The sequence below is a fragment of the Chelmon rostratus genome, chromosome 17 (genome assembly GCF_017976325.1).
Source record: "Chelmon rostratus isolate fCheRos1 chromosome 17, fCheRos1.pri, whole genome shotgun sequence".
Lineage (NCBI taxonomy): Eukaryota > Metazoa > Chordata > Actinopteri > Chaetodontiformes > Chaetodontidae > Chelmon > Chelmon rostratus.
In genome coordinates this window covers 16,221,655-16,234,958 of record NC_055674.1, presented here as the reverse complement: position 1 = coordinate 16,234,958, position 13,304 = coordinate 16,221,655, and the positions used below count along the sequence as shown (strand labels likewise).

The 13,304-nt window shown below is 41.1% G+C and overlaps 1 protein-coding gene across 1 annotated transcript; it reads left to right on the top strand.

Moving 5' to 3' along the window:
• Positions 1–5,174: 5,174 nt before the first annotated feature.
• Positions 5,175–12,588, top strand: si:ch211-157c3.4 (uncharacterized protein LOC561592 homolog). The gene is made up of 5 exons (XM_041957920.1): positions 5,175–5,275; positions 10,010–10,059; positions 10,229–10,318; positions 10,499–10,700; positions 11,788–12,588. Exons 2-5 carry the CDS (start codon positions 10,014–10,016, stop codon positions 11,903–11,905), a joined length of 456 nt encoding a protein of 151 aa, XP_041813854.1. The 5' UTR covers positions 5,175–5,275; positions 10,010–10,013; the 3' UTR covers positions 11,906–12,588.
• Positions 12,589–13,304: the final 716 nt, after the last annotated feature.

Below are 13,304 nucleotides of genomic sequence, written 5' to 3'. Positions count from 1 at the left end.
CAAAAGTGATGAAAATAATGTGAGTTGTCTGTGTGTGTGTCTGTGTGTGTGTGTGTGTGTGTGTGTATACACTTGTACAGCTATCTTTGTGAGAACCTATTAGAGTTTTATACCTCAGGAGGACACTTTTGGAAAGTGAGGACATTTTGGCCGGTCCTCACTCATGGACAGACCAGCAGGGCTGTTAGGGGTTCAGACTTGGTTTTAAGGGTTAGGGTCGGGCGTTTCATTGTTGTAGGGTAAAGGGCTGGGGAATGTAGGACATCAGCGAGGGTCCTGACAAGTACAGAAGTACAAAAAATGGCACGTAAAAAACAGTAGTTTAAGGAATGTGACTTGTCGCTACCTGATGGTGTATTTTTGTCATGGGGTTAATGGATTCATCAAAGATAGATGGTGTTGCCACTCCAGCAGCTACTTCAGGGATCTAAAACAGTCAAATAATCTGGTTTCAGATGGCTGTCCTGCTGCTGGTGCAGTTCTATGGCTGCTTAAATGGCATTGTTGCATCTGTTGAATTTTGTCAACCATTTACAGGCATATTTTATCTGCTCCCAAACGTTAGCTTGTTGCTAACTAAGCTAGCCACAACACAATGGTGGTCTGAAGCTAATGTGTTAACATTACCTAAGTGGCATTTGAAGTGCTGAATTACTGTTGGGATGTATTTTGCTGTTTTCACTTTGACTCTTGTCAATGTGCGTTTTCTAGATTAGATTGAGATCAATAATCGATAGAATAAACCATTTATGAGACGATGTACCACTTGGCTGAGACTAATGTAAAGACTTTGGCACTCTGTTAAACTAATCGGCACGCTAGACGTGACATATTCCTCTAATAACTGGCCTGCTTGAAGTGATATCAAAAGGTGACATCTATAAGCATGCACTCATCCCGTTGAAAGATACATGTTTGTGTAGATGAGGTGTTTTTGTCAACGTAACATTAAAGATTAATCACTTTTGTGCTTGCATTTTCTTGTTACTCACATTTATCTTTTTTTAGTAAACACTGCACTGTTTAGTCACTTATTCCTCTAAAAAAAAAAAAAGAATACAACATTGAAATTCCAGCAACACGGAACAAAAAGAGACATTAAAAGATCCTCCGGTGTGCGATTTAATTATTTAACTGCTGTACAGGACAAAACGTTCATCCATTCAAACAAAACAGGAGTTGAATTGTCATGCTGTCGTCCATATGAAAGTGTAAGAGAACTGAAGGACAGGTAGACAGGTGCATAGATTAACAGATTGATAACAAGAAAGACTGACAAGCATAGGGGTAGAAAGAGAGGCAGACAGAAAAGACAGCAGGTAGACTGAGATACCCTCATACAGTAGCTTTTAACTTCCATTCACTCAGTATTTATACCTGCTGAGTCAGAGGCTATTTTTGTATATATGATTATACCCACCTCCTTCTGTCTTTCCCCTCCCTCCCTTTCTCCATTGCTTCCTCCCTCTTCACCACCTGCCTGCTGCCTGCAGTGAGTGACTGTTTTTTGCCATTTGATAGTGTTTTTTGTCATTGTTGAAAAGCATGCATAAAATCATTGCATCATATTATAAAAATGAGTTGATATGAGTGTGTCCTTGCACATTGAGGTCAGGGAAAAGTTGAAAACAGCAAAAGAATCACCTCATGTGTTGATATCCTGGGTGAATGTACAATCAATAGGCCAATAAACTTAAACAAATTCATTTAGTTCTCTTCACAGAAATGAATGAAATGCTGAGATGTAGGCCTAATGTGTATTTTTTAAAAAGGTTTTCTTACATCCCTTAAAACCAAGAAAGTCTTGCAACCGCTGTGAAGTTTAGGTGACCCCAAGTGGACATTATAATCTCCAGGTTGGAAACCCTTGGACGCATAATGTGATCACCCAACAACAGAAAGCAATTCACCTCCACAACTACAAGAAGATCCTCCACTCCCCCACCATCAAAAACAAATAAGCGAAACAAAAGAATAGAACAGTTTTCTCTGAGGTGTGCCACAAGGTTCAATCATAGGACCACTTCATGACTTGTTGTTAAATTATGCCATTGAAATTTCCATCATAGAACTGATGTTCTTGACATTAGATATGCTGATTTTAGTTCAGCATTAGTTCAGCAGCCACTCTAGTCTAATAAATACACTAATATCAAGGCGTATAAAATATAAGCCAACACGAAGCAACTAAAAGAAGCACAAAATATTACTTGTCATGTTACCTCCTGTCAAGTCTGAATATTGCCAGAATTAGATTGATTCTATTTCTCAGTGGTACAGAAAGAAAAAATACTTTCATATTTTCGCCTCTGCTTGCATTTTCACTTGACACAATTCACAGTTTTACATACTTAAAAATGTATTTCCTAATGCTTTGACAAACACTTCAGGCTCAGAATTGCTTTTAACTCAAAGAGTAGTTTTAAGGCCTTTAAGGCCAAGTAAGGCTCACTGCTGTCATTGTCAACTTATCTAAGCTTGGTTGTTCTCCACATGAACAGTTAAGGTCTCTCTTATACTTATTTCATTTAATTTGACCTATTGTTGGTACTTTTACCTGTACTTGTGGTTTCAAAAGTGTCATGTGGCTCAAGCTGAATACTATTACTATTATTAAGTGGTTCTAATGTTAGTAGCACCAACAGAAATTGGTTTCTGTGGGTTTCCCCTCTCTTTAATAGGAATAATTGGATATGGCAAATGTCTAAACTGTTATTCTCAGCGTCTGCATTACCACCATCATTAACATTGTGTCAAGTCTATAAAGTAAAGAAGGGATCAACCCTGCTCTGTAATCACTTAACCATGTCCCAGTTTATACAAGACACACATAGACACACACACACCTCACTCTTTTTACAGAATGTAAAATTCTGAAGTTAAGGATTGGTCTATTCTCTGGAATGCTGTTCATCAGGCCCATCGAAACACACACACACTCACAGACGCACACACACACACACACACCTCACCCACTTGACATCATAAACAGAGGCAACACCCCACACTCTCACACACACACCTTTACTATTGTGATAGTCTACTGGCAATAACTGAGATGTTTTGAGGTAAATTTGATTTGAAATGTATATATTTATATTTTAAATAATAAATAGTTTGAAACACCTAAAACACTGAGATAGTTTGTGATGAAACTGTAATCTGTCACATTCACTGGCAACATACAAAGTGACTCATTTAATGAGAGTCAAAATGTGTTGCAGGAACAGAATATAATACGTTTGTTTCCACAGACATACCTTTATATCTATTTCACACAGATTAATTTTGTCTGACTATTTTGCAACATTTGGAGATTTTGGAATCTTTATTACTAAAGCCCCTGATGGTTTTGAATGAGTGCCCGCTTAACATTAATCTGTCATAATAATAGGTCAGCAGAGTTGACGCAGTCAGCGTCACCAGGGTCATTGATTCAATTCCCGACACATGATGGAAATGAAAGTTATTGTTCAGCCTGCCCCAACATACCTGTAATGTGTACATAGGCAAGGCACTCACCTCCCAGCAGTACTCTGTGATCCAGTGACCAACAGCCAAAAAATGTGGTTGAGCTGGCCTGCTCCCAGCTGGCTGAAAGAAAATGCTGGTCTTCCCAGATATCTTTTGAGCTGGAATTCAATGGCATCAACAAAACAAAACAAAATAGGTTTGTATATTGCAAATAAAATCAAGTGTGCCATGGTCGCACAGGAAAATGCAATCAAAAGGCATGAAAGAACCTAATTTGGCATCAATTACTGCACTGTACACACTTCGTAGAATAAAATCATTCACCAACTCCTAGTAGTCTGTCATCTACCACTGTCAAATGATTGGTAGGATTTATAGACACTGTAAGCCCTTTGTGTGTGTGTCATGTGTTAATGATTTACCATAATGTTTGTTTGCAGCACCATAGTAAATAAACGTTTAAAAAGAGCCTCATGCATCGTGCCAGCCTTTACGGAAAGGTCTAACTTACACTAACCCCCTTTTTCTGCTGTGAGTTAAAGAGGCCTGATACCGCTCCATCTACACACTCTTTCTGTTTGGTGTAACAGCCTGCAGCTGATAGCATAGCTTAGCATAAAGAGTGGAAACAGGTGGAAACCACATGTGGTTGCCTGGCAACTGGTCCAAGACAAAAAAAAATGTTTCAAAATGTTGTTTTTTGTGCAGATGAAGTAAACAACATGCAACATGTTAATCAGTGAGCTCTAGAGGTGCTGGTAGGTGGATTTTGTAACCCTTTGCACAGAGGCAGGCTAGCTGTTATCCCTGTTTCTGGTCTTTATGCTAAGCTAAGCTAACAGCTTGCTGACTGTAGCCTTTTATCGAAATGACGAACATATAAGTGGCATTTTCTCATCTAATTTTCTGCAAGAAAGCAATTAAGCATAATTCCCAAAATGCTGAACTTTTGCTTTAAACTAGGTTTTTTATTGCTTATCAGTGCCCACAAATCAGAGCATAGCACAATAGTACAGCTTTGACACTTCAGTAATTCTTCACAAATTCGAGCACAACAAATCAAAAGCCTTTGTGGACGCGGCTTCTTTGGATAAAATCTTATTTAAATGTGTGTTTGCTCCAATGTGTTGCAGTTCTGGATGCTGGAAATAAGACATTCTGGTGAGCTTTGCCCCAGATCAGCTCTCAGGACTCCCAAACTACTGAAAACTACATTTACTTTTCTTTCTACATCTTGTTTAATCAACTACATTTAGCAGCTGATCAATCATTCATTTAAATGTATCACGGCATTCCCTCTTACAGCAAATAGGTGAGTTGGCTCAAAGATTTCACTCATCTCAATGGGGAGTTTGTTGGGGGCTATGGTCAAATGTTAACATGTGTAAACGTATGTCACTCAAACCTTGAGCATTTCCCTCAGGACACATTCCAGGACAAAAACCGTGATCCCCTCCAGTCTGTGCCATATAGTCTGCTGTAGCAATACAAAGCAGCAGGAAGGAAACTGGTTATTCTCACTTAACAGAGTCTCTCTCTCACACACACACCCTCAATAATCTCCCAGAAACAAAGAACAACTTAAAAAGAAGAGCAGAACAGCTTCTGAACACACCGAGTGACTCATTCCCTCTGCATATTCATGTCTCCGTCGGTGAGGGCGGTGCTGTGGGCGTGACCAGGGAGGGGCGCGTAGAGGTACAGGTGAGACAGGTGGACCCGTCAGCTACAACGCCTGGACTCTACATCAGCAGCAGCCTACACACACACCTCTGCATACTGACTGCAACATCGGGCGAAGGTAAGGCTGTCAGAAATGAATACGAGGATTTGAATGATTCTGATTTTCTGTTTCTTGAGGGTCTAAAAACTGAAGATGTAACAGGAGTTAATACTCATGTCTGTGAGGTTTGACGTTTGTGCCACACAGACATACGGATGAGATGATTTCAACGTTTAACTATCTCATGCGGAAAAACAAAACAAAAAAAAAAACTTGTTTGCTGGCAGAAAAACACACATAGAAAGTTTGCCAAGTTATTCTGCAAAGAAGAAGAAGTGAGAGGCAAAAATCAACAGTCCATTAAATGCTGGAGCAGGATTTAATGATAATTATCAGAAAAGAAGAAAAAATGCTACTAACAATATATTTTGTTTTGTCAAAGACAGACTTGTCATGTCCATCTTTAAATCTCACATGAAATCACTGATAATGAATCTGTCGTGACCTAAATCTGTTGTCTTGTACTGTTGGAACGTGACCAGCAGGTTTTATTAGCTCCAGCTCAGCCTGAAGGAACGATCCAGCACGTAATTTTAACTCTAATGTTTATTCGTGGTCACTTTTGGGTTTTATGTTTGTTAATTTTTACCATTATAGGTTTTAGTATGTTAGGCTTTTGGATAATACGTACAGGCTGTGGGTGGAGCCCAGGGCCCATACAGCTGTGCACATAGTCCAGCTGTTGTTCAGTGGTTCAGACTCTGGTATGTCCAGGTTTGAAGCGAACTTGTCATTCAGCTGAACTACTCGTTTGTAGTTCAGTGGCATTACAGTATTTTTAACAAGAGACGGTCTGCTGAAGAATCTTTACACCAATACTTCATGTCAAAAATCCTGAATGTACTTTATAGTTTTAACATCATATAATATGTTGTTGTGAAATAAGTTTAATGAATTAACAAATGCAGCAAATGTATTATAATAGTAAGTATTCTAATTTCCAGGATGTCTGTGAGCTACTGCCCAGTATCATGGAGTGAACCTTAGTTTTGGGGGGGGGTTTCCGTGTGTGACTGGCCTGGGGTCAGATCAGAATGAAGGCGTTACTGAAAATCAGACAGCACCACGAGGGGAAAAATGACGTTTAACTTGTTCTGGATGGGTTAAATGTCTTCATAGCAGCGGCTTGATGAACACCGCGTCTTTCTCTGAAGTGATACGTGATTAACTGGGTAATTTCCACTTTTTAAATTGCCCTATTGCTTTGTCAGCTCATCATTAAAATGCATCATGGGAGTAGACAGCGGACATTCCTCCCTCTCCCACACACACACAGTCAGGTTTGACCAGCACAGACGCAGCATACAGTGAGGCCACACCTATGACTCGGCTGTGTCTCAGGGTGTCAACATACAGCGAGTTTCACTGAACTCAACAGATGAGTTTCTCGGCCCTCTTAACCACGGATCACCAGATTCCAAATCAATCACCCAAAGTCTAAATATCCATTTTTAGATTTTCAACTCATCTGACAGATTAAGATGGCTGGGGGGTTATAATTCTTCCTCCATGAATCCACTCCCAGGCACCTGCCTCGGTGATGAAGCTTCAGAGGAAGCAAGCTGACCTGCCACGGCCCTCTCTCGACCTCTGTTTTATTAGCAGCCACTAACTTTCCCCCTTTGTGGATTTTAAAGCATCTCTGCAATGTGGTAGAGCAATTTTTCTGAATCCGCAACCTGTTGCTGCCTCCATCAGCAGCCTTATATCCCATCTTTTGACAACAACACCACCACATAGCAACTGTTTAGCTATTGGACATAGTTAGCAATCTGTCTATATATATGTTGGTTTTATTCTCATTTGTTTGTTCTTGTGTTTATTTATTGCTTGGACGTCATTTCAGTTCAATTCATTTTCTATATAACTTACACAGGGTTCTTGAACGCACCATGAACGCTGCAGCCACTTTGCAGAGCTTCTCCCAGCATTATTGGAATAAAACAAATAATACTCCACAAGAAAAGGAAAAATAGGACTCAGAGGCTGCTGGAAACAACGTCACAGAATTTTACTTGACGAACCTGAACCAAACACGCCCCAAACTTTCTAATTAATGTCGCAGCAACTGCTGGACTGGAGCCAAGGAGTGAAAGAGCAACTCAGCCAGTTATTCAACATCAGTGCTCTTGCTTTGACAATGAGCTTCTACTGTAGCTCTTTGTGAAAGCACACGTGTGTCTGGTTGCTGCAGGGAGTCATGCCGGAATGGAATGAGCCTTAAAGCGCCGAGGAGACACAGAAACACATTTTGGGAATTTTTGGTTTACATTTACGCCCTTTAGCGCCCGTGTATATTCAGTCGCCACTTTTCAATTGACAACTGTCATTCACTCGACATGTCAGATGAGCTCACTCGACATGATTTAAGAGTTGCGCAGCAGTTCAGTCTGCAGCGACACACCCTCAGTCTGTGACACAGAGAGCGAAGCATGCAGCTCGGTCGCATTCCTGCACCGAAATATGGGTGTATGAAGTCAGTCTGTCATCTTTAAGTCCAAACTCTGATGACAAGTGAAGAACTGTGGTTCCAACTCAATGCATGAAATGAATGACTGAATGACTGACTGAGCAACGTGTGCGTTAGTTTGAGAAAGAGAAAGAAACTGAGATTTACAATGTGTATACAGAGAGGATGCTACACTATAATCAAGCTAGTGCGTGTGCTCTGTGTGTATTTGTGAGGATGTGTTTGACGGTCCTGACAACGTCAAAGGGCTTTGGTTTTTGAAGGGTCAGACTTGGTTTTAAGAGTTAGGTTCAGGTTAGGGTTAAGCATTTAGGTGTGATGGCTATGCTTAGGGTATGGGCCCAGAGAAAGCATTATGTCAAGTGTCCTCACAAGGATAGAAGAACAAGGTTGTGTGTGTGTGTGTGTGTGTGTGTGTGTTTGACAGAGAGAGGGACAAAGGATGCTTAGTCATGCTGTGTTTTTGTGTTTATATGTAAAGAGAGACACAATTAGACTAAGGGGACAAAAGACTTAGATGTTTTTTTCCTGCATGAGATCATTACATAAAACTGGTCACATGACTTTTGTGTTTCAATGGGCCTAAAAACCAGACGGACAACAGAGAGAGAGCGCGGCGGTGAACGACAGTAGCTCTGTCAGGGCCAGTGTTAAGGTGTGAGGTTACTCATCTGTCATTGAGTACGTAAAAAGCATTGTATAAGTGAGCCCATCAAAATGTCACATAAGCAACTCAAAACCGCACTTGAGAAAATGCGCTTTGTTACTTTAAAGCTGCATTTACAACAGTAATAAAACAGAGGGGCGGAAAATTAGTTCCACACTCTGCTGTGACCCATATAGTTGACTAATTATCAAGTTTTAACGAGACAGCCTTTGGTCATTTGTGGGTCGGATTGGTCTCACATGACAAGAGCACTAATTATGTTTTAATGAGGCCACGTCGCACTCCGAGAGATTTGGCTCATCTCAGTCCTGAGCTGCGGCGTAATAACAGTAATTACTGTAGATCTTCTGGACTGACATCACAGACGTTCAACTCTGAATTTGACCTTTAATCAAACTTAATTCATGTTTGTGTTAGTCTCCCTCCCTGACTGCCGTCCTCTGTTTTCAGCTGCGTGTTGTGGATGATCTGTCTTATCTCCACGGCTCACTTGTCCCCTTTGGCTTTGTGAGTGCTTGCCGGCGGTGTGGAGTAGAAATGTAGCATATTGAAGTTAGACAGAAACAACCAGAGACTGACCACACCGATCTCTGACATGCAAAGGACTTACAGTACATGCAGTTTGTTCATGTAGCTCGGTACTTTAAATATATGTTGAACAAGTGTGCTTAAATGAAGGTGTGGCAGCTTCTTCAGAGGACGCCTGCAGCTTACAGAGAGGCCGCTGCTTGTTATTTTATTGACCAAGGAATTAGCGTGTGAGATGTAACCCTTAAAGCATTAAGTGTATGTAACTCTCAATATAGTAGATTTAATTGTTGGTGGTGGGGTCCGCCGTTCTGCAGGCACAGAGATTTACAGGAAACAATGCAGCATGTAATCCATCTTAATTGCTGTTTCTAAAGTTTTGTCTCATAATGCTGCAGCAGTGGAAACATATTGTACTGCAGCTGCACTGTTTTGTTTGATACAGAATGCTGTCAAGTCTTGTCACATAAGTGAAAGAAAGTTGATGTATTCCAGTTTTACAGCTAATATTAAAAAAGAGAGGTCTGTCTTTTCATGGGTGATGACAATTCTGTTGCAGATTAAGCCTGAGCAAAACGGGCAAATGAGGATGACTCGGATAAATCAGCACGGAAAAAAATAAATAAAACAAAACAAATCTGTGCGTCCTGTCAGTAGGCTTGAATCTGTCAGTGCGAACAGACAAAGAGGCTTAAAAAAAATCCTTCGGATGAGCCGCCACACTTAAAACCTGTCAGCCATCAGACCCCAGACAGAGTCCCGCCCAGGCATCTCCCTCCAGGGCTACTGACAGGAAACATCCACACAATGCAGCACAAACGCCCTGAGCTGACAACTACCTGCTTGATTTAAGAGATGACAGACACTTCCAGCAGAGGCTGACAGATGTTTTTGAGCTCCATCAGTCAGGCATTGGCTCCACCTGGTGGTAGAAAGTGGCATCATAGTTGCTTCAGAAAGGTGGGAGAGGGGGTGGGAACGCACTGTTACAGAGCTAAGGCAGGTGTTAGGTATGTTTCATGGGGTTTTACTGTTTAATGTCTTCTTGAGGTGCACACTTTGTAACAATCCTCCTCTCTTCCTGCAGCACAATGAGTGCAGATGGAAGAAAAGAACCGCCTCCTTATGTCATACCAGGTAAACCAAAGCACAGCATGTCCACACACACACACACACACACACACACACACACACACACACACACACACACACACACCTTCATCATCATCAAAAACAGATTAAATCCATCTCGTCTTTGGCTCACCTCTTCTGGTTTTCATTTTTCTTTCCTCGCTCTCTGGTCCAGTTGAAGGTCAGGGGGATGGAGTGAAGGTTTACCACCTCCACAGCCCATTCACACCTCCCACCACACAGGAAAGCTCAACTGCCACGCCAGGTAAACTCACACCTGATTCTAACGTCTCAGTGAAGCGCATGTTCAACCTGACCTTAGCTACAGTTTATTCAAGCGCATGGCTAATCAACTTTCCCATTTCCTTCCCTCTTTCCCCTCTTGTCTTCTCCTCCTCTTCATCATTCTGCCTCCCCCGTCTCTCCTCCTTTCTACCCCCATCAGTGTACACCAGCGGAGGAGGCACCTTCGGTGCAGGTTTCGATTCTGAAGATGGCAAAAGGAAGTTTGTGAGCTACGACACAGCGTTGGGGAGTAACCCCGGCATGACGACCTGTGCTTCCTGCCAGCAGCAGGTCATGACCAACGTCACCTACAAAGCAGGGACGTATGCCTGGCTGATGTGCTTACTCTTCATCTGCTGCGGGTGAGTGTGTGGCAGAGGGTGCTGGTTGTTGTTGCCATGGCCACATTGACCTGCTTGGGGGCTCCAGGGCAAAAACAATTGCTGCGTGCAGTGCATATATGCAGCCCAGAGACCGCCCAGTACAGACCCAACACAAGGCCACATCATTAGTTTATAATCTAACAAGAGAGGGACGGTTACAGTTACAGCAACCCCGGGGGTGAAAATGAAAATGATAGCATTATTATTTTTGACTTATGTATGTATTATTTGGATTAAATGTAAAATAAAATGCAACAATCCAGTTCCCATTTTTATTTTCACATGCAAAATTCGAATGCTGTCGAGAAATTACGTTTTCATTTTTAAGTTTGCATTGTCACTTTAATTCAGTCCCTATGGGCTTCCATAGATACTTTCCCTGTCTCCATATGCAGTGAACATGACGGACGATGCAGAGACATAGTGCGCTTAAAAAAGATCTTAGTGCTGTGGATGAATATGTGCTTATCAGAAAAAGGTCCAAAAATAAAGCCGGCTTTATCGCAGAAAGTTAAAGGCATTAACTATTTAGATGTTTTTGTGCAGTTATCCTAATTCAAATTTAGGGTTTCAGGATAGAAGGTGTAACATGCTGAGCCCTGAAACAAAGTTTGAAATGAAAGTGCTTTTTAATGTCATTAAACCACAGTGTTTATTGCTAAGGGACTGTATGAAAATTTTAAGGTCTAAAATTTAGGTGAAAAAATGGGAATGTTAACATTTACTTTGTATTGATCATTTTAAAAAAAAACAAAAGGACATCAAGGTGTGTTTAGCCATATGCAAAGGACAACATGTGTCATTTTTGAGTTTTATTGAGGCTTTCAGTCCAGAGGAGGAATCACAGAAAATATAAATAACACTTTGGAGGGTCTTGCTTTTTGACTAAATGAAATGCAAAATTCAGCCGCTCTCCACAGGCCAGTAATTTTCATACAGTCCCTATAAGTGAACAACAAATGAACAAAACTAGCCATTTAAAACATTAAAAAAAAGCAAATTCCATCACACAGCTGCATGACACTAACTGTGTGTGTGTGTGTGTGTGTGTGTGTGTGTGCTGTAGGTTAGTGCTGTGCTGCTGCCTGATTCCTTTCTTCATGAAAAAGTTCAAGGATGCGTACCACACCTGCCCCCGCTGCAACAGAGTCCTGCACGTCGAGAAGAAAAAATGCTGCAAATGACGAACATGAGGGCAGAAATGGACCCATAGAAATCTGAAATGACATTCTGTCACCGTTGTCTGTGTTTGGGATGTAGCTTATTTCTATGGATGAGCCATTGCATTAGCTTAGGCTGAGGCAAGCATCATATTATAGCAAACAGACTGGGAGTGATTGTGTCGCCGGAGCTTTTAAACCTCTGGCAAGTTAAATCAAGCACAGCCCATGCACTTTTTGGGAGCCGTTTTATTTTTGTCCCGTTCCAGCAGAATAAAAAACACTTTCTCACACTTTCTCTGCCGTACTCACAAACTTCTGCATATATTATGTTGTTAAAATGAAGGCTTGTACATAAACTTTGTCAGATACTTTATGTCTCAAGGGATTGTTCATTTGAAATTGAAACGGACGAGCTGTCCATTGGAAGGGGTGGTCACAGCTTCTGAGTAAAGAGCAGCACTGTAAAACAAGCCAGCACAAGAGTGAATTACACCAGAGCAGGGAGAGAAAAGCTGAATATTTGCTCATCAGTTACTGCACGATGAACTGGTGTTGGCACACTCCAGAACGAAATTAGACCAATGTGGCTTTTTTTATATGTTGTCAGCCCTGAAATTACTGAGCATGCTTGGACTCTGTTATGTCCTGTTATTAACTATTTTATAACATTATTTCTCTAATAAAAGCAGACCATATAGACGATACACGCTGTGTGCATTTTTGTCTTTTTTTTCTTGCTGTCGTTGATATTACTATATTAAAATCTAATTCAAAATAAACAGATTTGGAAATACTTGTCATTCACTTGAGAGAGGGTATGAACTTGTAAAACGAAAAGTTACTAGTAACTAAAGCTGTTAGACAAATGTTGTGAAGTAAAAAACTAAAAAAAAAAACAAAAATTTCCGGAGCTTTCGGTCATATCACACAGCCTTCCTCTTTTTAATCTCCATTCCAACCAAACCAAAATGGTTGTGACATCGTTGAGGCTATCAGAAATACTTTTACATGACAGCTGGGCAAATTGCATCAGTGAGGGAAGACATTTGATATTATCAAAAGCTCCGGAAGAGCTACTCAAGGGACTTTGTGTGAGATTGTTTTGTCAACTGCAGCCACCTCTGCCATTTCTGTGACATAACCAGTAATACCGATGAATTCTGCATTAAATTATATTTTTAGCCATGCTAGCACAAAATGCTAAGTGGATGGCAACGTTGGCCTGTCCGCCATTTTGTCCAGAGTGAAACTATCGGATGCCAGGAGTTACAGCACAGACGTTGCTCTTCCTCAGAATGAACGCTAACACCTTTTTTTGACGTCCTGCCCGCTGGCACCATCATCAGGTCAATACTTTTGTTTGTTCAATCTTTGGTTAATGACCACATAGCCCACCTGCAAAACTACTGACAGGTTCAAT